At 44.0% G+C, this 27,429-nt stretch overlaps 1 protein-coding gene across 2 annotated transcripts; it reads right to left on the bottom strand.

The window, feature by feature from the left end:
- Window positions 1–859: 859 nt before the first annotated feature.
- Adnp2 (ADNP homeobox 2) lies at window positions 860–27,429 on the bottom strand. Of its 2 annotated transcripts, XM_034518243.2 has the most exons (5): window positions 27,285–27,429; window positions 19,092–19,179; window positions 17,970–18,090; window positions 11,602–11,691; window positions 860–4,721 (listed from the first exon to the last, which is right to left on the bottom strand). In XM_034518243.2, the coding sequence occupies exons 3-5, from the start codon at window positions 18,075–18,077 to the stop codon at window positions 1,401–1,403; spliced, it is 3,519 nt and encodes a 1,172-aa protein (XP_034374134.1). In that variant the 5' UTR covers window positions 18,078–18,090; window positions 19,092–19,179; window positions 27,285–27,429; the 3' UTR covers window positions 860–1,400. The 2 variants fall into 2 exon arrangements, with proteins under 2 accessions (XP_034374134.1, XP_034374133.2); XM_034518242.2 differs by lacking the exon at window positions 19,092–19,179 and having other exon boundaries at window positions 27,285–27,420.

The raw sequence follows: 27,429 nt of genomic DNA, 5'->3' as shown, positions 1-27,429 counted from the left end.
AAAGCCCCCCCCCCCCCCCCCCATTCTGGAGAAGCTCAGCCAACAAGCATACACCATCCTGCTTAAGAGTAATGTTTTAATGTTACAAGAATTGAACAGTTCTATTTTCAGTGGTTTAACAAATTTTAATTCAAAAATAGACACTCTGAAAATAAAAAAAAAAATAAAGTCCAACACGCTCTGAATTTACAATAGAGTATACCAACAGTCACAGATAACTGCCTCAAAATCCACATTTTAGTCATCACATGCAAGTATTCTATTTAAAAATGCTATACAGCAACACTACAGTGCTTCCCAGGGGCCATCAAGCCTCTGAAGGTGGGCCAAACCCCCTGCTTGCTGTGCATCACTCAGAGGGATGAGTTTGACCAGAGCTGGCTGGTCCTCAGTACCAATTCTGGTGCTTTACATTATTTCTTATCATGGAGGGAAGAAAAAAACAAAAAGATTTGGCATCTACAGTACTGTGAAAATTCATTGATTTGCCATCCCCTTTATCTGAGCACCTAACTCTTAACACATGTAACCCAAGCTACTCTGGTAGAGTACAGGTAGAGCTTCTGGTCTGCCTGTCACCTTCCACCTGAAACCTGCATTCCATCTCAAGTTGTATCAAAATCAAGAGCAGGACCCACATGTCTATCGGGTCCTTCCTTCCTACTAGGTTACAAGCAGCCCCGAGGAAGGAAGCACCTCCGTGTTTTCAGTTTATTCTAAAGGCACTAAAAATCTGTCTTACCACTGAATGGAGAAATGACTTGTCATCACAGCAAAAGACAGTTTGCACCATAAAGCATTTCTGTTCCTACAGACTTTATTTGAAAAGCAACACTTGATTATTATTACACACCAGACCTCAGATTCAGGATATTTTAATAAATGGAAAACATTTGGGTTTTTTTAATGAAAAAATAGCTGTCAGGGGACACTTGAGAAGGTATAAATCAAATTTGTACTCTTAAGCAAATAGCGTTCACAGAATCAACAGAAGTTAATGCTTCAAAGTATGTCCTTAGGGAGCCATCCAGAGTGCTGCTTCTCTAGACACGCACTGTCACTAGCTGCTGTCTGTAAACTAAGAGGGAGCGATGCTTTCATTTTTTATTAATCAAGTTTTCTCAAACAAGCAGAAATTCCCTAAAATGAAAAACCAAGTGTTTGTAGATTCCAGGCTGTTGCTACTGACACCGACACTCATGGGGAAACAAGGCGTGCATGGAATACCAAAGATTTAATTTACATGACAGAAGGAAAAACTGAAACCGCTGCAAAGCAAATGAGAGAAGAGCTCATCTGTGGAAGCCTGTGCTTCCTTTTCAGGCTTTCTGAGCACCTGGAAGACACCTTGAAGGCCTCAGACACTTTAGAGTGAGAGGTGGGGACTCCGACTTACTCTTCTACAGGCCTTGTGATTCACACTCAAAGTTCAGTCTGTGTTTGACATTTTTAAGTTCAGACATATCAAAACCTAGAAGTACAGAGGGCCTGTGAGTTTTTATTGCTTTCATGCAAATATACCTTCTTTTCCCAAAGAATGAAGCCACGTCAATTTTCCACACCCACAAGAGTGAGGACAGCAGTTCCACTTCTTTTCTACTAGGGTATGGTCTCTTGTGAAAATAATCTCTAAGAAACTGTTTCTTCTCCTCATAGGAGCGCCCGTCATACTTCCTGGGGTCTAATGCTAACACCTGCAGTGAGTCATCACTGGCCCCTGACCCCTCGGTCCTGCTTTCATTCTTCTGTCTCTTCAAAGGCACAGCGCTCAGCCCTTTCTCTGAACCTGGGCTTGCATCAATATCTAGGGTGAGCTGGGGCTCTTCCCCATCATCCCTCTGGTCTTCCATCCCTAAATGGCCTTCTGGCAGCTTTCTCTTTACAGGAAAGGTGGACTCAGGAATCACCTCCCCATTGACCATCAGCAGTTCACTGCTCTCAATAAAACCTGGCTGGACTTGGAGGTCTGAGCTGCTGTCCTTGGGAGCACTTCTACAACGGAGCAAATGGACAGCGATGGCTCCTAAGGTCATGTTTCCAGTGTAGACCCCACAACAGTGGATGCACTTGAAGGCTGGAGACCTGAGCATTGTGTGGACTGTGGGCATGACATGGTGCCTCTCCTTCAAATGCAGCTCATAAACATCAGCAGTCATAAATGTGCCGAAACAGAACGGGCAGGTCAGCTTCTGTTTGTTAGGTAGCTTTGGTGCAACCTCAGGCTGAGGCCTCACCTTAACATACACAGGTACCAGCGACTTCGAGTGTATTCCAGCAAGGATAGCCAGGTACACTTCTCGCTCTCCCAGTTTCTCACGTGGCAGTATGGTGATGAAATCGAGGTGAGGGAACAGCAGGTTCCCGTCAGCATCCAGGTCCAGCTGGAAACCTCTGTTACTGTAATCCATGGACAGTCTCTTCTTGCCCAGGTGCTTAGTCCTGCTGTGCTCCACAAGGCCCCGGACATCATGAAAAGTGCACGGACAAAACAGGCACCCCAGGCCATGCATGAGCAAATGGTGCATCAGCTCCTCCTGCGAGACCAGGCACTTACAAGAGAGGCAACGCACTGTCTTCTCTCTCATCCACTTCAGAAATGGGGCACATGCAGCAAGCTTCTCAGGCTCAAGTTTCTCACTAGACTTGGATTCACTCTGCTTGTGAGCCACTTCCATGTGAACCTGGTATACATTGGCAGGGAAGAGTTCATTGCAAACCTGGCAGAGCTGAGCCTCGCTCTGCTTGTGAGCCACTTCCATGTGAACCTGATAGACATTGGAAGGGAAGAGCTCATTACAAACTGGGCATGTTTTCCACTGCTTGGCCTGTTTGAGTGCCTGATTTGTTTCACCAACAGGTGGGGTAGCCTGGACAAACACACTTGGGGCAGGGCTCACTAGTACCTGTGGAGAGGGTAGGCTGGGCAAGGAGCTGCCCATCTGTGTGCCTGAGCTTGACGGCAAGAACTGCACTGGCACCTGGGGTGGTGATCCAACAGCTGCAAGGCCTCCACCCGAGGGCACCGGCAGAGTGACAGACACTGGGGCCAGCGTATAGGTGGGTATTCCATTCACCTGTTTCCCAGTCGGAATGAGCTGTCTGAGAATAGAGCCCGAAGTAAGGAAAGTAGTGTTTTGTGAAGTTCCAGCTCTCACTGGCTGGCTCACAGGCAGGATACTGGTGCTGACAGATGGACTGAGCTGCAGTACACCAGGCCTCACTGGTGGTCCCACAGGAAGGACTCCTGGTGTTACTGGCTGACTGAGCTGAAGAACACCAGAGTTCATACCCTGATTCACAGGGACAACTCCTGAGGAGACAGTCTGGTTTGGGGAAAGCAGCCCAGGTGGTACCACCTGGCCTGCAGGGAGAACCCTCAAGGGCACTGTCTGGCCAGGAGGGAGAACTCGAGATGGAGCAGTCTGGCCAACAGGAAGAACTGATGACTGGACCACCTGACCAGTAGGTAAGACCCCAGAAGTGGCTGTGTGCCCAGGAATCACGCCAGCAGGGGTCACCTGACCTGCAGGAATGACTCCTGATGGAACTGCTCGACCTACAGAAATCACCCCAGGAGATGCAGCCTGGAGAACCCCTGGGTTAACAGAGGGACCCACAGGCAAGACACCAGCCCCCACAGGTCTGTTCATGGGCCCCATAGGTCTGTTCATGGGCCCTATGGGCTTAGTGAGGGGTAGAACTCCAGGGCGGACGGCTTGGTTCACGGAGCACATGGCTTGGTTCACAGGAAGGATGCTTGTTCCCACAGACTTATTCACAGGCCCAACTGGCTGAGTCAGAGGCAGCACAGAAGTACTCACAGGCTGATTAAGAGCAACGCTGTGAGAGAGAAAGACAGGCGGGGGAGCTGACTGCTGCAGGGTGAGGCTACTCTGGCACACAGGCAAAGAGCTGGAGACCAGAGCTACATGAGACTGGGCAGTGGTAGGTGGGGAGTGTGTAAGGCTCCCAGAAGTGCCTGGGGCCACAGTCACTGACTGCACAGTGCCAGGGCTTTGACTGTTCTGTGGCAAAGCAAGCTGGAAGCAGGGTGGAGGGGCCGCAATGCTCGGAGCACTGCTGTTTGCAGGTAAAGCCAAGTGAGTCACTGGTTTTGGAGCAATATGCATTTGCTTCAGAAACCCAGTCCTCTTGATGTGTTCTGAAATCACAGACCTCAGCTTATTCTCCAAGTCCCTATGTGCATCTGATGTCAAAATGTGATACATCAGGGCATCCTGACTACTGGCGATGGCACTGCACTTTTTACAGTAGTACTTGTCAAATGACAGGATTTTATCCACAGACACGGGGTCACTCGCTTTTGGTTGCTCTCCTGTTTCCTCAGTTCGCAAGCCAAAGTAGGAGTTAATTAAGTAATTAAAATGGGCCACCAGCACATGCTTCTTCATGCTGTAGTACAAAGTGTTGGAAAAGTTACATTTTAAACATGTAAAGCTTATCACGTCACTCCTTGATGTCTTCGCCTCACCCAGAATGTTCACTGTGTAGCTCTGGACTTTCCGTGCAGGTGCATGGAACATTCTGAAGTGCTTGCCCACCACCCTGGGCTGTGAGGCAAACGGGCAGTTGGGGCAGGGGATAATCAGCTCCTGGTCAGCCTCATCTTCGTGATATCGATGCACGTGATTTTTTAGGGAAGTGAGCACCTTTGTTGAGTACCTACAGAGACTGCAGCAGTATGGCTTTGTTCGGTATCTCTGTCAAAAGAGAAGAGAGTCTTAGGCAGAGTAACATGTATTATGAACGTCATGCCTCCAAGTAACAGTTTGCTCTCCCAGCTGACGCTTCTGACTGGAAGGCCGTGTTACAGTACTCTTGGCCTCTGCTTTGCCTCTACCAGAAGACTCATGCGTAAATTAAGTTGTACCACCAACCAAACCATGTTTATGGGTACTCAGTCCAATTCTATATAATTTTCACATGTCTCAAATACTACTTTTTTGGCACTGTTTTTCTTAACCATTTGGGAGACTATCAACTACTGTTAACTGTTAACACACTACAGAACCACTGGATTTAGTCCAAACTCCTCGTCTGCTGACTCTAAGCGATCGCCTAACCACTTCTCTCAGCACTTCAGCCTGCACTCCATTCTGTCCTTTACATAAAACATATCAACAGAAATAAACTCAGCTAATTTTCTCCAACAAAGTTATTTTCCTCCACCTTCCCATCACTTTCCCCCTCACTCCAAATTGTAAAACTTAGAATTCAGCTGCAATTGACCTGGCTTCCAACTTGTAAGACCTTCTTAACTGTATTTCCCCATCCCCTGAGACAAGGAAGATCTTGCTACACGGATGCACTAGGAAGACAGGCTTGTTACCCCAACTACTCAAGAAGAAACCAGAGAGGAGAATGCATAAGGCCAACCTGGGCAACATGGTAAAACCCTGTCTGTGATGGACAAATAAATGAATGAATGAATAAAAACACAGATTAGAGATACAGATCAATAGTGAAGAGCTTGTAAACATGTAAAAGGCCCTAAAGTCTATCTTTAGCATCATCCAAACAAATGACACCCACACCCATATAAAGTCAGAACGGTGTCCTAGTGAGGGTCACTACTGCTGTGCTGAAAACACCATGACCAAAAGCAGGCTGGGAGGGAAGGGCTTATTCAGCTCACACTTCCAGGTGACAGTCTGTCACTGAGAGGAGCCAAGGCAGGAACTGATGCAGAGGCCATGAGGCAGCACTAGGTTCAGCATGCATTGCTCAGCCTGCCTTCTTACAGAACCCATAATGGGCTGGGCCCTCCCCATCAATTATTAATTAAGAAAATGCCTCACAGGCAGAACTTGTGGAAGCATTTTCTTCATAGCTGTCTCCTTTTAGAGGACTCTAGTGTATGTCAAGCTGACGTAGCCAGCACAGAGGTAATAATCGCAGAAAGGTCTGTCTGAGGGACTAGACTAGGGAATAGAGTAGATGTATCAACATACATTACATACATGTATAAAAGTCTCAAAGAATAAACAAAATGATTTTTTTTTGAAGCTGACAAGGCAGAAACTCAACAGATTCAGGAACCAAGAATCAATTGCATTAAGGAGAGCTGTCACTTTTACAACAGTGACTCGTGTTCTCTGAAATCACTGGAAGAGTATATGGAAGCCTCCCGTCTCAGTCCAGAGACCTGGGGCATAGAAACCACACAACTCCTTCCCTTGTGTCAAGATGGAAGCAGACTACATCTACTATGGAGGCCCACAGTAGACTGTGGCCCCAGAGCTGGCTGATCCTTGCTGAAACTGTAAACATACACCTGCTCCACTCCCTACTAATAATACCGTCCCTCCACTTGGGTCTGATAAGGAACATGTACAATTCAACATCGTATTAATGACTTTCAGTAGCCAGTAAAAACTGGGTTCTAGGATTTGTGTGGACCTACAATAGCCTCAGGCAACAGTCACAAAGTGAAGGCTATAGACTGAGAGAAAGCAGACAGAAAACTTACTTTCAATGTTTCTACAAGATACACTTTCTCATATTTAAGATATCTGAAACCCAGACTTACTTTAGAACTGAAGGCAATAGTAATTAAGGTGAATTACAGTTGTAGTTTCAATCAAAGGGTATACCACCTTCTGGCAGACGAACAAAAAACCAAGGGAACTGGTAACAAGTGCTTACTACCATGTACCGATGTTGAATAAATCTTCAAGGGTCGCCAAGGTCTGAAATGCCCATTAGCATGATCAACAAAAGGAAAAGATGACAAAAGTTACTCCATGGGAGCAGAGGCTTCAACTCCTTGAAGGCTCTGCTAAAGTTTTTAGTTCTAAAGTAGCCATGTGAAGAGCTGAGCAGGCCCTATAAACATCTGATAAAGGTCAGATGCCCAGGACACAAGGAACAGGTTCAAATCTTAATACAAACAGATTTTTAAAAGCTTATCAAAGACTCTCTCTGAATACCAAGTCAACAATGGAGAACAGCTCACATCATCCATCAATAGCAAGATGGAAACTGACCCAAAGACACTGTTCCCGCACACGCATGTTCCTAGTGGGGGGAGCTTCTGTGCAAAACAGCCTGGACAGCTTCCCTGGAAGGGAATGGGGACATGCTCCTGCAATGCGGGGTGGAGACACCTACCCATGGAAAAGACAGGTACACATCCATAATCCTACAAGACATCAGAAATTGGAAAAGCATCATCAACCTGACATTCTCATAACTCAGAGCTGCCAAAGACTCCAAGCATGGTGTCACTCCAATCAACTGTGCACACACCCCAAGCCTCCAGAGCATAAGGTCTATCTTCTGAAACCACTCATCTGGGCACTGGTCTCGTCCCTAAGAAAGCCTCGCATGTCCTGATTCCCAGCCTTGCTTCATCTAAGCCACGTCGCCAGCCTGTTGGTGATGTCCCTGTTGCCATGCTGCCCTTTCCTAAATCCTGTTTCCCCAAAGAAAGCAGGAGACAACATGGGGGTATCAGGCCAGTATTACACATGGTGCATACTCTGTCCTCCCAGAGCACAACAGCTAATACATAAATCTCTATCTCAAGTTATTATTATAACTTATTTTAAATTTTTTTAAAATTTGTTTCATGTGATGTATGTAGGTGCACCATGTATAATGTCTCTGGTGACTACAGATGTCAAAAGGAGGATTGAACTCTGGAACTGGATTTAAAGACAGTTATTAGTCACCATGAAGAAGGATTCAAACCTAGGTCCTTTGTAAGAGCAACAAGTGCTTTTAACCACTAAGGCATGTCTCTGCCTCCCTGTTAGTGCCTTAAACATTCCAACAAAGACAAAAACTCCCTGACTAAAGAAACTTTAACTTTTATCATTCCCTTCAGCCTGTGATCCAGTCTTATCTCTCTATAGCAGGCTTTCAACTGACCACTCAGCAGCAAAAATTTACACAATATTTCCTAATTCAAAGCCTCTAATTTGGGCCAGCAAGATAGCTCAGTAGGTACTTCTTGCCAAGCTTGATCACCTGCATTCCCCAGGACCCATATGGTAGAAGACCTGCCAGAGTATCATGCATGTGCATACACAAATAAATATAACCAAAAAATACTTGATCCTATAATTATATACAATATAATTATATACAATGCTATTGTATATAAGTGGATAGTCAAAACTTTTGAGTGAGAAAATTCAGTGGGACATGAGATTCAAACCTTCGAGGCCCCACCCCCCACTCCCACAAAGGCATACTGGAAGCCAGAAGCTAGATTTGCTAGATTTGCACAACAAATCACAGCTTGTCTGTATAACTAAAGAGCAAGATTTTGAAGTATTAGAAATGTTTCTCTAGGGGCTGGAGAGATGGCTCAGCGGTTAAGAGCACTGACTGCTCTTCCAGAGGTCCTGAGTTCAATTCCCAGTAACCACATGGTGGCTCACAACCATCTGTAATGGGATCTGATGCCCTCTTCTGGTGTGTCTGAAGACAGCTACAATTGTACTCATATACATTAAATAAATAAATAAATCTTTAAAAAAATGTTTCTTTAAAAAAAAAGAAATGTTTCTTTTTTAAAAATGTATTTTCATTATTTATTTTTGTGTATATATATATATGTATGTGAGAAAGGGGGGCAGAGAGACTAGATTATTAAAATAAGCATGTCAGCAAACATTGTCAGTAAGCTAAACTGGAGAAAGTGTATTCATTCTCCAAACAACACATCTTCATTTGCTGGCTCAGCAATTTATGAGATGTCACAGAAAAAGAGGGTCAGGCCTTCCTTCTTACTGCACCCGCTGTATCCCAGCAGTCTCTGCTCTGACACACCAGAATGTCCTACATTTCTAGTGCCAGATCAAGTATGCTTACATTCTACTCTGTACTGTTGCTCCAAGACAGCTTTGCCCCCAAGTTCTGTATGTATGTGTTCTTTGTGCATGTATGTGTACAGTGCATACATGTACATATGTACCTATGTACGTGTGTGTGTGTGTGTGTGTGTGTGTGTGTGTGTGTCTGTCTGTCTGTCTGTCTGTCTGTCTGGGTGTCTTGTTCTGTCCTCTGTCTCGGTGAACTGGAAGCTAGACTAGTAGTCTTCAAGGCCCACTGACCCTCTTGTCCTCTCTTTGCCCCTCCACAGCACCAGGTTTACAACCAGTACACATCCACACCTGGGTTTAGGTCAGGACTAAGGATCCAAATTTCAGTCTTTTGCTTTCATAGCAAACACTTACCCATTAAGCCACCTCCCTCCCAAGCCCGTGTCCTCAAACATTTTGAACCTGACACTTCCTTGACCAAAAAGTTCATCCAGATATCTGTTTCAATAAAAGAAGTCTCTTTTTATTTTACTTTATTTGGTTTGGTTTTCAAGGCAGGGTTTCACTGTGAGAAGTCTTTCTTAAAGGCAATGTGACCACATACAGTATTTATAGATCTCAAACAATTCACAAGACTACCATCTAAATGAAACACTGTAAGTTATTTTAAAATACTCAATGGAAATCAATCCATTCTATTACTATACTAACTTGCAGCTCTTTAGCCAGGATCAGTGAGAGATCATTTCATCAAAACTATTCTCAGGCCTGCAAGATGGTTCAGTGAATAGACACCTGCCACCCACCAAACCTGACAACCCAAGTTCATTCCATGGAATACACATGGTCAAAAGGTACTCCCTGACCTCCATATCACATGTGCCCCCCCCCACACACATATATATAAACAAGTAAATGTTAAAAACGAGAACACAACTGTCACTTGAGAAAAGGTAAGTCTGTGGTCAAGAGCTGCTCATTTTCTGGAGGGCACCACAGGACTTCTGACTGTCTAGGGTGCATGGACATGGAGGAGAATATCCACAGACTCCTGGAGAGACGAATCTCTGGGCTCAACGAACACTGTTCCCAAGCTGTGCATTTCTTTTGCTCTCAGCAGAAGGCCAGTTTGGATCAGATTTGTAAACTGAATCCCACCCCAAGGAACTGCAGCTCTCAGAAAAATGACTGTATACAACACTCCAAGCTTTTCTTCTTCATAGACGTCCCCCCAGATCATAATAACCTGTGTGCTCCTCAGGCGACCAGAGGAGCCCTGCTCCCTTTCTGGGTGGCTTCAGTCCATAAGAGTGAGACAGATCTTCTACAGTTCTATGAGCACCTGGTTCTATGTTCTATGTGTAACAAAAGAAACTGGTAAGCCAGATAGTGACTCCAGGGTGACACAGAGGAAGGTGTTACTGTATCAGAAGAGATGGCTCCTGACACGACTGCCCCAAAGACTCTCCACTGGGATACTGGGATGAAGTAGGAGATGCCAATCCTGCCCAATCTCAACAGGCCTAGGTAGAAGAATGTGAATGAGTGTGTGTGTGTTTGTCTGTGTGTGTGCACCAGTATTACAAAAAATTAAAAGTAGGTAAAGCATATAAAATAAAGGAGAGAATATTTTCACACAGATGTACAACACTTGTATTAAGCTAATTGTATTTTCTTTAAAAAGTCAAAAAGATAAAAGGTCAAAATTATAAAGTAAAAATATTAAAACTATTAAGAATTTTTAAAAATATAAACATAGTGTGGTGTAAGTGTGCAACATCCCGAAAGCCAGCAGTAGTCGTCATCTATGTCACTGCCTTACACACACAACTTCCAGGAGGACCTGCAAGCTCAGGGCTACACAGACAGGAACTTTTAAGAACTCTTTTACATACAGTCCCTTCACAGTACCTCTCTTCTGAGATATATTCAGATAGTTACCACTGTTCACAACGTTCAGGATAGCCCCATGCCATACATGTCTACAGCTGGGACATATGTATGCTATCCTGTACATCTAGGTAGGCACACTTTGTGATTTAAATGTGGCTTATTGGACAACAATGAAATCACCTGATGACACATTTCTAAGAACACATCCCTGTCCTATGGAATGCAAGCCTTCCCCTAAACCAGGGACAGTCACAATTACCGAGTGCTACTTACTATATACTCAACTGCATGCATCCTTTTCTAGGTCCAGCCACATGAGCTTGTTAAGATTAGCATCACAGTCAGGCAGTGGTGGTGCACACCTTTAGTTCCAAGAGTCAGGAGGCAGAGGCAGGTGGATCTCTGTGAGTTTGAGGCCAGCCTGGTCTACAGAGCTTGTTCCAGGACAACCAGAGCTACACAGAGAAACTTTGTCTTCAAACACCCCACCCCACTAAAAAGATTAGCATTCCTACAAGAATTACCATGCCTCGCACTATGACCTGCATCACTAGATAACAAGTGGTTCTAGCTCCATTATGATCTCCAATCATCTCTGCATGTGCAGTCTCCCAGTGACTGGAATGCCATTAATGATGTGGGAGTCTGGCATTTGATGTCACAGCGTTTACTGAAGAAGACTTACTAACAAAGGTTCTCCTTACAGTCGGTTCTCATTACATCACTTGGCTACATCACCACACTGTGCATGTAGACAGCTGTCAGCATCAACAGTCCTGCCATGAACAGTGCCTCTAGCTCTGCTTCCTCCCACCTCATGAACAGACCCCTCCACTTAACCAGGACCCCTAGTAGCCATGCTGTGCCCAGCCTCGGTTCACTTGCCCTTAATGAAAACAAATTACAAAATACATACCGCTTTCTTTCCAGAAGGTTCCCAAAGAGAAACATCTCCCCATGATGTATTATAAAAGTACTTCTCTCCTGGTTCAAAGCCTTTAAGATCCTTAAGGGGGGGGTGGGGGGGGAGACAGAAAGAAAAACAAACATTATGTATCAATTTGTGTGTTACAGAGATATTTAAAGCTAGAAGTGAAGGTGAAAGCCTGTAATACCAGGGAAGTAAAGGTGAACGCCTGTAATACCAGGCTGAAGCAGGAGGATCCCAAAGTCCAAAGGCAACCTACACAACTTAACAACACCTTGTTGCAAAAATAAAAAGGTGTAACAGTTAGACCATGAGGCTCAGTGGTAGAGCACGTGCCTTGTGAGTTGAGGCCCTGAGTATATAATCCCCTCCTACAAGCATTAAGTCCGTGATCAAGCAATCTGCCACCTCATAAATCTACATGACAAAGAATGGGAGCACAGTCACTAACAAAGTTTGACATTTAAAGTATGCATGTCAAGAGAGAGGTTTAAATTATCCACATTAAAACTAGAACTTTATAAGAAATAAACAGAGCCTCTCTTGCGCGCCCAGAAGAAACTGTTACCTATACTTCACACATGAGCAAGGCTCAAGTGTCCATACACTCATGCAGCACACAGAGTGAGCCGAGAGAAGAACTGACATGGCGCTCGACAGTCCATCTCCAGCAGCGCTTCACCACAACGCAATCTGCCTATCATTCCCTCTGCTCACCTTGCAGGGCTGACCTTGTAGTCAGGAGCTAAACAGTCAGGGTTTGTGTTCTTCCCCTGAAACAGAAGTCATTTTTCTTTTCTTGTTTTAATTTTGTGTATGTGTTTCACCTACACATGTCCATGTCTCTGTCTGCCTGGTGTCCACAGGCGCCAGAACAGGACACCAGACCCCCCTGGAACTGTAATTACTGCTGAGAGCCACTATATAGATGCTGGGAATCAAACCTGAGTCCTCTGGACAAAGTCAGTATTTTTACTGCTGAGTCATCATCTTTTTAACCCCCCCCCCCCCCCAGCTGTTATTTTTCAAAAAAAAAAAAAAAAACCTTGCTCCACCAAGAAGGTAGAAAAAAAATGGTACAATGGAAGTGTACTACTTACTACTGGCTAGAGCCAGTGCGCCAAGGAGCAGCTGTATGACAAGAGGGACAGTGAAATAAACAGAAGAGCCACTTGTGGGCAGGGCAAAGAACAGTATCAGGTCCAGCACACCAAAGAAACAGCAGGAAGAGGGAGTAGGTACATGTCATTGTTTGATTGCTTGATCCAGGGAGTGGCACTATTTGGAGATGTGGCCTTGTTGGAGTAGATGTGTCACTTTAGGTGTAGGCTTTAAGACCCTCATCCTAGCTGCCTGGAAGTCAGTATTCTGCTAGCAGCCTTCAGATGAAGATGTAGAACTCTCAGGTACCCCTGTACTATGTCTGCCTGGATGCTGCCATGTTCCTGCCTTGATGATAATGAACAGAACTTCTGAACCTGTAAGCCAGCCCCAATTAAATGTTGTCCTTGTAAGAGTTGCCTTGGTCATGGTGTCTGTTCACAGTAGTAAATCCCTAACTAAGACAGTACATATCCAGTACAACTGACAGTGTAAAAACAGGTGAGAAGCACACAACACTAGTTTAAGTCTCCAATACTTACTGTTAAGACTTTTGGGACTCAGTCAGGATAAGAGAGATCCCAAGCTCAGTTTCACAGTAGAGAAAGACTTTTGAGAAAAGTATCAGAAAACTTTTCACAAGCAAACACCGTATTCTGTTGGACACAAGGGCTATGATGAGCGTATTCAGGATGCAGAGAAACAGAAATCAGGGAACCCAAATCCAGTCAGCCTGGCCCGAGTACAACCAGGAGAGACATGTAGCCAACACTGCCAGGAAGGAAAAGCAAGCAGGGCCCGAGCAGAGTGCAGAACTGTGCAGAATGCTGGAGACAGAGGCTTTGAATAAAACTGTTTCACAGGCCTGACGGCAGGTGCTGAGGGAAATGTAACCAGAGTGCTTCACATCTAAGTTCACATGGCCTATGGCACTTTTCTAAATTGAAGGTAAACACCTAATATTCTTGCTTTACCTTTGGCGCGCACTATAAAGTGTGTGCAGTAGAGGACTCACAAACTTCCGAGTGTGTCAAGAAGCAGGTAGAACTTCGAGGTATGCAGTGCCGTCAGAGTCACCCCATGGAACCCAGAACAAGGGCCAATGAAGGGCCCAAGTGAAACATATTCAAGGACAGGCCATCATCACAGAACTGTACATAGCAAGCTTCCAGCGGAAGCAGCAGACCCACCTGAATGCTAGAACCTTCTGGCATCAAAACAGAGAACAGAAATACACTACAACTGGGAAGGCGGAAGCAGGTCTCAGAAAGCCCAAAGAGAAGGGGCATCATGTCGCATCATCTGCAAAGTTTACTGACTACTTTGGAAGATGACGCTTCAAAAAGATGGAGGGCTTCTAGTCACTAAGGAATGCCTGCTGTTGGCTAGGTAATGAGAGGACCAGATGAGTCTGTCACCAGCAACATTCCCAAGCCCTGACTGTGGTCCAGTCAGTAAAGTACATACTTCATGACAAGACAAAGGTAACCAAAAGCCAGCAAAGTTACCACCCAGTGCAAACCTGGGGAAAGAAACCCAATAAAGGAACACCCATCTGCAGAGAAACTGGAAGCTCAAAACAGAGTACTATAGGTCAACCTCTCTAAATATGGCAATTAAATTTCGCTCTCTACCTAATAATTAGCTACATTTCATAACATTTACAGTTTATAGTCCTGTCTTTAAAATCAAGGATTACCTTTAATAATCAAGAAGGAATTAGCTGAGTCAGTTAATTTCAATTAATAGTTAATGACCTTCACCTACACCAATGTTAGTTCTCTGCCTCATGGCTTGCTCAGCCTGCCTTCTTATGAAACCCACGGCCATCAGCCCAGCAATGGCTCCACCCACAATGGGCTGGGCCCTCCCCTATCAATCACTAATCAAGAAAATGCCCTACAGCTGGATCTTAAGGAGGCATTTTCTCAGTTGAGGACCCCTTCTTTCAGATGACTCTAGTTTGTGTCAGGTTGACATAAAACTAGCCAGCACAGTAGGAGACCACATAAAATCCAGCCATCCTAACAAGTAATGTTCAGTACCCAAGCAAATTCAGCTATCTAATCAATAGTGAACTATTACTCCAAACCAGGAGCACAAGCAATAATAGGTGTGTGTCCGAGAGATGGCTAAGCAGGCACAGGTGGAAGGAGATGGGCTGGAGAGAGAGTTTCAGAGGTTAAGAGGGCCAGGTTCAGTTCTCAGCAAAGGCAGCTGACAACTGCCCTTACCTCCAGTACCAACGGAGCCAACACATTCTTCTGACCTCCCTCGGGTATCAGGCACTCAAATGGCACACAGACATACATGCAAAATACTCGTATACATAAAATAAAAATAAAGATTAAAAAAACAAAGAGGCGCAGAAGAGATGGCTCAACAGACAAGATCAGGTGCTGCTCTTATAAAAGGCTAGTGTTCGATTCCCAAAACTCCTATGATAGCTTTGGTTCCAGGGGATCCAATGACTTCTGATCTCTGCAGGCACGAGGCACACCTGGTATACATACACACACATAACCAAAACATTCAAACACATAAAACATCATTTAAAATTCTAAAAAATAGGGGCTGCTGAGATGGCTTAGCGGTTAAGAGCAGTAGCTGCTCTTCCAGAGGTCCTGAGTTCAATTCCCAGCACCCACATGGCATCTCACAGCTGCCTGTAAACCAGTTCCAGAGGCTCTGCCGCACTCCCGATCTGACCTCCTCACCAGGCATGAAGGGATGTACAGACGGACAGGCAGCAGAACAGTCACAGCTACGGGGTTACATTTTAAATAAAAAATAAAATAAGGAGTTACAGAGAATTCGCTTTAGAACACTTGTATTAGAAAAGGAGATATGAAATGCCGGGTTTGAGCTCCAAATCTACAGTAGTGCACTTGCCTAGCATGTGTGAGGCCTGACATCAGTCACCAGCACCACCAAGGATGAGCAGAGGAAAGAAATGAAACACATTTAAATAAAAGGCCAAACTGTACTTCCATGAATGCTATCTGTACTGAAAATAAACTGTATAATAAATGGTATGGAATTAAGAACAGATTTGAAACTACAGAAGAAAAGCCTGGAAAAACATGTATATCTATGTATCTGGTTATAGACTGAATATCGCTATGTAGCCTGGGCTGCTCTCAGACAATCCTCATGCCTCAGTCTCCCAAGTCCAAGTGTAAGATTACAGGCATGAGCTTAGCCTGAGAACCTTGACACAGCAGGAGATAAAGCTGCAGAAGCCCCCAGAGTCCTGATGAGCTCTAAGTGGCTCACCAGCGTGTGTGCTGAAAACTGGAGTCTCACAACATCCTCCAAACCCCGGGAAACCATATAGAACAATGATTCTCAGCCTGTGGGTCATGACCCTCTGGGGTCAAACAACCCTTTTCACAGGGGTTGCCAAAGACCATCTCCATTATCAAATATTCACTTTGCAATTCATAATACTAGCAAAATTAGTTATAAAGTAGTAATGAAATAATTTCATGGTTGGGGGTCACCACAACTTGAGGAAATGTATTAACAGGTCACAGCATTAGGAAGGTTGAGAACCACTGGTATTGATGCTTCAGTTGAAGAAGTTCAGCAGACCCAGCCAGAGAAGTGGGACCACACTACCATACATCAGAATTTCACTGCTGGAAACATAGGGTGAAGACACCAGCTAAAGAAAAGGAGCAAAGCAAACTAATAAGAAAAAGGATGCAGGGCTGGAGAGATGGTTCAGCAGTTAAGAGCACTGACTGTTCTTCCAGAGGTCCTGAGTTCAATTCACAGCAAGTTCATGGTAGCTTATAGCCATCTATAATGAGATCTAATGCTCTCATCTGGCATGCAGATGTACATAATACAGATAGAGCAACCATATACATATAATGAATACATCTTTTAAAAAGAAAAAAAGGATGTTAGAATTTCATAACAAAAATGCCAACCTAGGCCAGGCATGGTAATGTATGCCTTTAATCCTGGCATTCCAAACAGAAGCAAGCCTCATTTTCAAAATAACAGAGTGAGACCATCTCAAAGTCTACAACCATAGATAAAACCTTACTTGAGGAAGAAAGAACAGACAGTAATGGAGCTGACACGCAGCTTAAAGGAAGTCCTTCAAGCAGAAGAACATTGCCCAAGAGGGGTTTCAAGTTCCTTGGGGCAAGGTGATCCTCGCTGTCAGTCAGTCTATCTAATGTCTTCTTCTTTATGCGGGACTACTTAACAAACCACAACCAACAACCTACCAAAAGCCCCCAACTCTCAGGGCCCTAGCATTCATACTCTCTGAAAAGTCCCTAGAATTCCAAATGTCACTTAATCACAGAAACTATCTGCCACTAGCAAAACCATGTCCCTGCTAGAGCATGAGGCAAATCACAGCTGCTGTGGGCAGTCTGAAGCAGCCCCATATTCCACGCCTGGGATTTAAGACGAAAATCGTACTTCCATAATATTTCTTTATTTCCGAGTTTCTCAAAGAAATCAAAATTCTTACTACAATGGTATGATTGAACTGTTGTATGGCCTGACAGGCACTTAACACAACATGCACATATATGTCAAAACCAGCACTGCACAGCAACAGGTCAAGGGTGAATTAAGGTCATTGTCACACACTTTTGGTCAGTTCACTGTCATAACAATGAGATTATGTAGACGGCATAGATAGTTCAAGAAATACTAAACAAAGCTGCTGTCTATTCGTAGCCATGGATCATTCAGTGCTTGCTTCATTCTTGGCTGTGCAAACAGAGAAAGTGTCTGTTTGAATTCTTACATTTTATAGAATATTTGGTTCAGAGAACTATGCAAACTAGATAGATGTGCCGCCTCTGAAGTATATGTCCTGGCCAGTTTCTTAATCAAATATTAAGAATATTTCAGGCTTTGAATTAGGTTTTACTTGTAATTGAAATCTAGTAGTGGGCAACTAAGTTATCAGGATTCTTAACAATAAGTCAACCTTTGCCTTAATGTAGCCAAGTATATTGTTGAAGAGACCCTGATAGTTTCTGCTCCTTTCTCAGAGCTCTGCAGGACTGCCGGTACTTTAGTACAGTGGTTTGTTGTTACCTTACATCTCTTAAGATTCCATCCTATTGTCTTCCAAAGCTTTAGAAAATCCCATTTTTTGAGGAATTTTATCCATTCTCACTCTCCAATTTCTGCTCCAAAGGCCTGCCCTGTGTCCTCCAGCCCCACTGGCCTCATCATTACCTGGACACTCTCTGGCCTTGTCATCACCTGTCACTCACCTTCAGCAGCTCCTTGCAGCTGTCAAGCCCAATATCCACAAGGATGCCTTTCACTCTCTTCCGCACCTTTCTGATGTTGTCAAGATTCTGCACCGGAATTTGAAACATTTTTCCTATTTTCCTTAAAGAAGAAGAAAGAACTGTAACTAACACATACACATACAAATGTCATGCTGGCAGAGCTAGCACCACAGTACAGCATCATTTATAGCACCATTTATAGCAGGCGGTGCAGAGGAAGCACCACAGTACAGCATCATTTATAGCAGGTGGTGCAGAGGAAGCACCACAGTACGGCATCATTTATAGCAGGCGGTGCAGAGGAAACTACAACCATGGACATCAGTGACACCTGACTCTTCTCTCCAGCATGACTTAGCGTTAAAACAGAAGCTGAAACTGACATGAAAATCTATGCATACATTTTGATGGCTTTGGAGTTGCCAACAGAGCCTCACTATGATACCAAAAAGCACCCACAACAAAAGAAAAAATATATTAGGCAGAGTTTAACAAAGTTAATGTATCCAGGGGCACTGTTAAAAAAGCAAAAATTCCACAAAAATGAGGGGAATTTTTTTAAATTACATTTTTGATATATCCAGAATAAAGAACTAGTAACTGAAAAGGGTTGAAGAGATGGTTCAATAGTTAAGAGCACTTGTTGCTCTTGCAGAGGACCCAGGTTCAGTTCTCAGAACTCATACAGAAGCTGTCTATTCTGCACATATATGGTACACAAGCATACATGCAGACAAAATACTCACACACATAAGTACAATGTATCATTATAAATGAAAAATAATTCAATTTAAATGAGCGAATGATCTAAACATACTTTTCTAAAACACAGAAAAGGATGCTGTACATCTTAGTCACTTTCAAAAGCCAAAGTACTGGCCTGGCAAGGCGTAGGGAAACCAGAACTAGCACATAATGTCAATGGTAAGGTACACAGGTCAGCCAATTCAGAAGGCAGCCTGAATTAGAACAAGTGTGTAGATGGCACCTAAGCTAGCACCCAAGAGAAAAAGTTAGGCAAGGATGTTCAGAGAATTATTCAAGTACAATTCCAACATCCATCACATTAAGAAAGCTGTGAGCAACAACATGGCAGCTCACCATCAACTGCAATGAGATCCGATGTCCTCTTCTGATGTTTCTGAAGACATCTACAGTGTACTCATATAAAACAAATAAACAAGCAAACCTAAAAAAAAAAGAAAAGAAAAGAAACCTCATACTATGGGGCTGGAGAGATGGCGCAGTGGTTAAGAGCACTGACTATTCTTCCAGATGTCCTGAGTTCAGTTCCCAGCAATCACATGATGGCTCACAGCCATCTGTAATGGAATTCACTGCCCTATCCTGGTGTGTCTGAAGACAGCTACAGTGTACTCACACACATAAGATAAATAAATCTTAGAAACAAACAAACAAAGGAAAGCTGTGAATAACCATATTTTGAACCACAAAGAGAAGTACTAAAGCAGCTATAGCCTGCTTTGAAAGTCTGCTGAGAAGTCAGATACAAAGAACCAAATTTATACATAATTATAATTCCATTTATACATAAAGTGACAGACCTATCCAGAGAATGCAATGGCTGCCTCTGGGCAGAGAACCAGTCAGTGACAGTGAAGGGAACAGGGCTTGTCTTTTGTTTTGCTGGAAAGGACAATGACAACTTTCAAACATCATCTGTAAATAGAGTAATGTTACATACCTGCAAATCCCAAAACTTGGGAGTATGAAGCAGGAGGATCACAAGCTGGAGGCTAAGTTTAAATTATTTAACAAAATTCTGCCTCAAGAAAACAATCCAACCTAGCAAAGTATACTTAACTCTGTGAACATGCCAACAGCCATCTTTTCAATGTGGAACTTTACAATACATGCATTACCTCCCAATAAAACCCAATTTAAAAATATCTGGAAAGGTATAAATTAAGATAAACCCTGTAGTTCTTAACTAACTAGGAGTCACTAATGTGACCTTACTGTCTGCAACATGCAAACAGAAGAGCTAACGCATCACGGACATTAATGTGCATGTACACTTCAGTCCACATCTCTGCCCATGAGAACCTGGGAGCAGTCACATGCCCAGACAACAGCAGAGCTACATGAGGACTCAATCTTAGGTTCTAAATGCCTTCTGCTAAAAATCGAGGGGCTAGCGTGGTGATGGCAAACATCTTTAATCCTAGCACTTGGATCTCTGAGTTTGAAGCCAGCCTGGTCAACATAAAGAGTTGGACCAATAAATAAACAAATAAATATATATAAATAAATAAATAAATAAATCAAGGTGCTCTAGGGTTATATATACTTCAGCTGGTTGAGTGCCTACCTCCCCTTGCCTGGCACCCTGGGATGGATCCTCAGCACAGCATAAAATCAAGCATGGTAGCACATGCCCATAAACTCTGCACTTGAGAGGTGGAGGCAAGAGCAAGCTGTACTATGTGAGGCCTTGCCTCACAAACTGAACAAAAGGAAGGAGTGGAAAAAAAACGAGAGAGATGCAATACCTTAGGGAAAGAATTCTATGGATAAAGCAAGGCAAAGACAAGACAGAAAGCTCCGGCACCAGTCATGTCAAATGGACAAGGGAAGAAGCTTGGAAGAAGTCTCCACAAGCCAAAGCCAAAACAATTTTGGCACAAACAAGACAACTTAGGCACCAGGAAAAGATCAGCAATAGATTTTAACCTGTGGCAGTTTTCAAAAAATGTATGATGCAATACCTCTCCCCTAAGTTCCTCTTATGACAGAACCTGAAATAGCTACCAGAACACTAACAGAACTTTCTAACCAAACCAATCAAGTATAACAGAAGCAATGCCATACAAATAAACTCTTTTAAGACTAGATTGCAAAAATAGCACATTTCATTTTTAAAGAACTCTTTGGAATCCAGCTACATTTATACACAAAACCAAGACCACGTGGGAATTCCACACCCTCCAACATGGATTAAAGGTACTTCTGGAAAGTGTGGTCCCAGCTACCAAGTCACCACTGGTTCTCAGTCTCCCAACACAGCAGAGGATGAGCTATCTCCACATTCCATATAAACTTCTAATTCAGACTCGTAAATCTGTTAAAATAGAAAAAAAAAAAAATATTGTGCTCTACAAAGTGCTCTCAAGGTAATCCAGACCAATAAAAGCTCAAAAAATGCTGGGCAGTGGTGGCGCACGCCTTTAATCCCAGCACTTGGGAGGCAGAGGCAGGTGAATTTCTGAGTTCGAGGCCAGCCTGGTCTACAGAGTGAGTTCCAGGACAGCCAGAGCTACACAGAGAAACCCTGTCTCGAGAAAAAAAAAAAAAAAAAAAAAAAAAAAAAAAAAAAAAAAAAAAAAAAAGCTAAAAAAAAATGTGATAAAGACGGGGACAAATACTTCTTCCATAGATAGCATCAGAGCACAGGTATAGTCCCAGAACACTACAGCAGAAAGATCATAACTCAATACCAACTCCAACTATATAGTGAGGTCCTGTCTCCAAAAAATCAACACAGACCGGGACGGTCGGGGTTGGAAGAAAGCAAGAGTAGCAGCTCATTTTGTAACTGTAAGACACAACTGAATGTCCACCACGTGTGCATGGACAAGCAGATGTGCTGTGTACAGGGAAAGCAATGCTGTCTGACAATGAAAGGGAGCCGATGCAAAACTATGTAAAAACCTTGGACAGAGAGTCCCGCCATCTCATCACATCAGCTACCTAAAGAGAACACGTCTACAGGTGAACAGCAGATTAGGAGATGGCTGTTGGAGGCCAATGAGTAAACAGACTGACTTCCAGAGGTGCTGAAATGTAAGACTGTAAGACTGTGACAGCTGAACACGTCAATTCTCCTTCCAGATCAAGCTTTACATTTTAAGAAGTGTCATAAGGCAAGTCTACCTTTGCTACCACAACAAACACAGGAGTACGAGAGGAGCCTGTGCCTTGCACTGGGGAGGGGCAGAAACTTGGGCTTACAGAGAGCAGGGCGCACAAAAATGACCACACAGGAAGGTACCACTTGTATACACTTTTATCCTGCTTAGAAATAAGATCCTAAGAAATGTCATCCCTGCATTTTCATGGTTGCATCTTTGAGTGAACTGCAATTTTTGTCTTTTGGCTGAAATATGAAGTGCACTTTCCAAACATAAAGAGGTAACTATTTCACACACACACACACACGCACACACACATATATATATATAAATGTGTGTGTGTGTGTGTATATATTAATTATATGATCATGAGGGCCAGTAAGGTACCTGCTGCAACGCAAAGCAACCTGAGTTGTCCCTGTAGAAGAGAATCAACTCATGCAAGCTGTCCTCTAACATCTATACACATTCCCATACTTGTTTAAATATATAAATACACAAAAGCAAAATTATTGTAATTTAAAAATGTTTTAGTATCATGAAAGGAAAAAACTGAGGAACTATTCCAGAATGAAGGCTAAACTAAACAATGCAACTCAAGTCTGAATCTTTTTCCTACAAATGACTACTGGAATGACTCCCAAATTCCCAAGGGAGGCTAAGGTTAAACAGTCTACTATACTGCTTTCTTGGTTCTGATGACTTGAGATAGAAGATGTTCCTGTTTGTAAGAACACTTTGGGGGATGATTATCATACCTTGTTTGACAGTCTGATCTCAAATGATTGGGGGGGGGGGGCTCTCTGTATTGTATTTGTGACTCTGTAACTATTTCAAAAAATATTTTTTAGGGTCAGAGAAATGACTCAGTAAGTAATGTGCTTGCTGCCAAATCAGTCAGATCCAAGACCCACATGGTAAAGAAAAAACTGACTTCTCTAAGACGCCCTCTGACCTCTTCTATGTAACTAAGAGACAGACAGACAGACACACACACACAAATTTTTAGATATCTGTAAACAATAAAAGATTTAAAAAGTAGAGTCAAAGTAGGAAATACTTTAGCTACTAACCTCACAACTAAAAAAAAGCCATACAGTCAACTTTTTACTAACTGTTTAAGAAGATTGGTGATTGTAATAAAGCAATAACTTATGTCTGTTTAAACACAATTTGGTACCATCTTCCAAAACTCAACAACAGTTTCTGGGTCATCCACCACCGTCTGACAGACTTTGTAACCCCTATCTAAGGAGAGGCTGGCAATCTCTGGGACTCGGGGCTCAACAGCACGCCAGGGGACACCTCCTTCATTAGTTCCCTTCACTGTGCTGTAACCACATATGGGCTGAACTTCCTTCAAGGAAAGAATGCCACAAAGCACCACAAATGCTAAATAGACAAAAAGTTTAACTGATCAGATGGCTTGATACAGAATGAGGTCCAACTCATTCTAGGCAAAGAGGTCACATCAAACACATCAAACACCAGTGAATCAAAGGAGACAATAAATACCCCCAATCTAACAACTGTTAATAATTCAAAGCTAGAAGAATCAAACCAGGGGAGGAGGAGGCAGATGATTAACAGGAAGGACATTTTTAGAGATAACAAGGAAAAACTGTTTATGGAGTGGGCCAATTGTAAGTTTCTTGTCAGGTCATTTATCTAGGAAAGGCTGTCTTGGAGCTTCGGGGACCATTAGTGGTGCAAAACAAAGGGCTTTAAAAAAAAAAAATCCCACAGAACATGAAGTAAAAATAAAATTTTTACATTTCAAAACTAAGCTGTTGGAAATCCCAACGATGCATTCCAAACACCACCCAATCACCGTGCAGGCCAGACTAAGCACATTAGCTAGAACAAGGCAGAACAAGACCATGGTTAATTATGTTCACTTGCTCTCTCAAATGATCTGCTAGTTCCTCTTTCAAACTCCACTGTCATCTTCTAGGGCTTTTCATTCTCCAAATGCTGGTGGTTCTACCCCATCCACTCAGCTCAAACAAGAATGCTAAATTTACTGTTTGCAAAGAACAGTGTCAGGTCCCACAGGCAAGACCTACTCTTTATTTGCGATCTGGGAAGAAGGACCCAGGTCCTGGCACACTTTCAGAAACAGCACTGACAGACTAGGTGGCTCTCTGAAGCACAAGGGTCACAGAATAAGGATGTGTGTGACCCAGCAAGCTGTAAGTGGGTTCTGTAGATACTTGCTCATGACTTGGGAACAGGGCCAAAACTGTCAGGGTTTTTTTTCTTTCATTTTCAATTACAAATGGCCCCCATTCCTTCATCGTTATTGTGGTTTAAAAAAAAAAAAAAGCCCCCCCCCACCTTTAGAACTATCTATTAAAAAAAAAAATGAGGAATCCAAGAAATGAAACAGGCAATTATTGAGGCTTTATAATGTCCACTCAGCCCTTCTGACATCCCAGGTCCACTGTAGACAATCACTCTGAGAAGGGCATGATAAATAATTTAATAATAGGTTTTATCCATCCTAAAATACAAGATTGCACACAGAATGCTGGATTATCTGGGAGGAATGGGACCCAATATTCACATCTGCATATCCTCTCTACCTCTAGAAAGAGCAGCTGACAGCCAACTGAGCTTCCTACCCACCTAGGTAAAGAAAACTTACTTTTTGTTTGTTCCAGAAACTGAAATACCTCAAATTACCCAACTCCTGCATAAAATAACATTTCCTAAAGAGATCGTTTTATTGCTTTGGTACCATGCCTATGTAAGGATAGTTCTGATAAATATGTATTTTATTATTTTATTTTTGATATTATAATTACATCACTCCCCTTTCCTACCCAAACCCTCCCATATTTCACTCCTTGCTCTTCCAAATTCATAGCATTTTTCATAAACTGTTGTTACATACGTATGTGTATGCATATATATTCCTAAATACAACCTGATCAGTCTGCATGTTAACTTATGTACATCTTCAGGACTGACCACTTGGTATCTGACAACCAATCAATATGCTGTTCCCTGAGGAACTATGTCTCCCACTCCCTTAGCAGCCTGTAGAGGCCTCATCTCCCCACCCCCACCCCAATCCACTTTAGCATGTCCACTGTTGTCCCTGTTCAGTTCATGTTTAGGCAGTCAGAAAGAAATGTAAAGAACTGAGGACATGACTCAATGTTTAAGTTCATGCAATGCTCCTGGAGAGAACCCAAGTCTGGTTCCCAGCACCAATGTTCATTTGTTGACTGACAACCACTATCTCCTGGGGATCCAGCATGGTCTCCCCTCTACAAGCAGCTGCACTCCTGTGCACATACCAACACACAGGCACACACATACTTTAAAATATATTTTAAAAAATAATCCCTTTAAGACACAAAACATCTTAGTTCCTATAAAATCTGGGTTTGGGTTTGGTTTGGGTTGATTTGTTTGTTTTTTGTTTTGGTTTGGTTTGGTTTTTCCAGACAGCCCTGATGATCTTGGAACTCACTCTGCAGACCAAGCTGGCCTCAAACTCCGAGATCCCCCTGCCTCTGGCTCCTGAGTGCTGGGATTAAAGGCATGTGCCACCATGCCCAGCAAGATCTGATTTTTAAAATGGTTCATCTCAAGTGGCAACACAGCCAGGGCCACAACACAGCCAGGGCCACAACACAGCCAGGGCCACAGCACAACACAGGTCCTGGAGCTTTTTCCTGGATGAAACCAACTCAAGCACTTTATAGCTGAGTAAACCTAGCCAATCACCTGATCTCTCTGGGCCTCAGATGCCTGCATCTATGGAACAATGCAAGGAATTTACTTCATGAGCATGCTTTAACAGACAACACTGGTAAAGCCCAGCACATAATCATCAGGAGTTTAGTATACTCTAAATCAAAACTCAGGGAGATGCCCCAACTATTAAGACTTCCTCTTAGCAACTTCCAAACACTGTAGTAATTCAGCAAGTCTGCCTCAACCCACAGGCCAACCCCTTTCTAGCCACCTGACCTTCATCAATCTGCTTTCTCTAAATAGCAGGTTAGCAACAGCCAAAGGATTTGGGTGCAGTGTGGAAAAGCTAAGCCCTACCTTCCCACAGTTTAGGGAACCAACAGTGGAACAACAGTACATTGAAAACTTGACTATAAATGAAAACGGTATTGTCAAATCCCAAGACAACCTCGGGCTAACGACTGCATTAACTGTTATCCCCTAAAGCCAATGATCCAGACTTCTCCCATTTCTCAACGAGATGCCTAAAATAGCCTGAAATGACTTCATTTCCTGCCTATCCTAAGTACAAATCTGTGCTTAAGGTCTTCTACGTAAGGACCACTGTGTCAACGCTATTTTCTGAGCAGTGCCTCCATCTACACAAGGTATCGTTATGTGGCCAACATTACCACCACCTGTGATATCTCTAGGCAATAAGCAACTTCCAACCAGAGCTTAATATCCACTTTCCATAACTTCTTACACATGCTATCCCCTATTCCCACATCAGACTAGACCAGTCCAAGCCACAAACTAGCAAAACCCATCAAGCGAAGGTTCCGTCGGTACTAATTAATACCGCAGATTGGTTACCTGTATGGGAGTGATCACTCATCCTAATCGCATTAACTTTAGCCACCACACTGAAACGAGTTTTAGTTCGAATTCACTCATACTTAACAAAAAAAAAAAAATTATGTGCTGCTTTACAATACACTATATCAAATCAAAACCTTTGTAGAAATCGTGCGAATAAAACCTATTCTAATCCCTCTAAAATGGCAGATGCAAAGTTAAACTTCACATTCAGCATCTGGGTATCAGTCACGAATGCCGCAGTATCATGAATGAAAAAGCAGGGATTTGTCCTCGGCAGTGCCTGAAATCAGCCTCTCCTTCCGAAGAAAACTCGGCGCTTCAGACGTGGCCACAGTCTTGCCCTGCATCCCGCCATCCTCCACAACGGGCTGATCCTCAGGCTTCAGCTCGATTCCCGGGTCGCCGCAGAGGGGCGCCCTGCCGCGCTTCCCCGTAGTGTCCTCTCCCACCCTCCCTCTGCTCCCAACCACTCTCACTCGCCACGCCCGGCGTCCCGTCCCTGCCCCGCCCCCTCTCCCCATCCATCCCCAGCCTCTGTTCCCGGCGCCCGGTCCGCAGGTCCCCCTTCCCTGACCAGTCCTCTCCTCCGTCCTCCCCGTCCCCTGTCCCCGCCCTTCCACCTTCCCAGAACGGCCCCGCTCCCACGTGACCCGAGAGCGGGCGCGGAGGGGACCGGAGCCGCGCACTAGAATGTCCGGGATTCCGAAGGCACCGAGGTAGCGACGGCGCGGCAGGCCACAGTGGGGACAGCGCAGCGGACAGCGGTGGGGACGTCGGGGCGGACCCAGGAGTGGACGGCGGGTGGGTCGCGGGGAGGGTCGGGGGCGGCGCAGGCCGTGCTGGCCGTACCTACCGCGGGGCGCGAGGTGCGCCGCGTCCCGCCGCCGTCGCAATGCCGCCGCGTCCTCCGCCTACGCGGCGGGACCCCCGCCCCGCGCCCGTCCCTCCTCCCGCGCGCCAGAAAGAGAAGATGGCGCTCAGCTGCCTCCGGAAGTGAC

Source organism: Arvicanthis niloticus, chromosome 14 (genome assembly GCF_011762505.2).
Source record: "Arvicanthis niloticus isolate mArvNil1 chromosome 14, mArvNil1.pat.X, whole genome shotgun sequence".
In the NCBI taxonomy this organism is placed as follows: domain Eukaryota; kingdom Metazoa; phylum Chordata; class Mammalia; order Rodentia; family Muridae; genus Arvicanthis; species Arvicanthis niloticus.
Note: the sequence above shows the minus strand (reverse complement) of the source record. Positions and strands in the feature narration are given on the sequence as shown.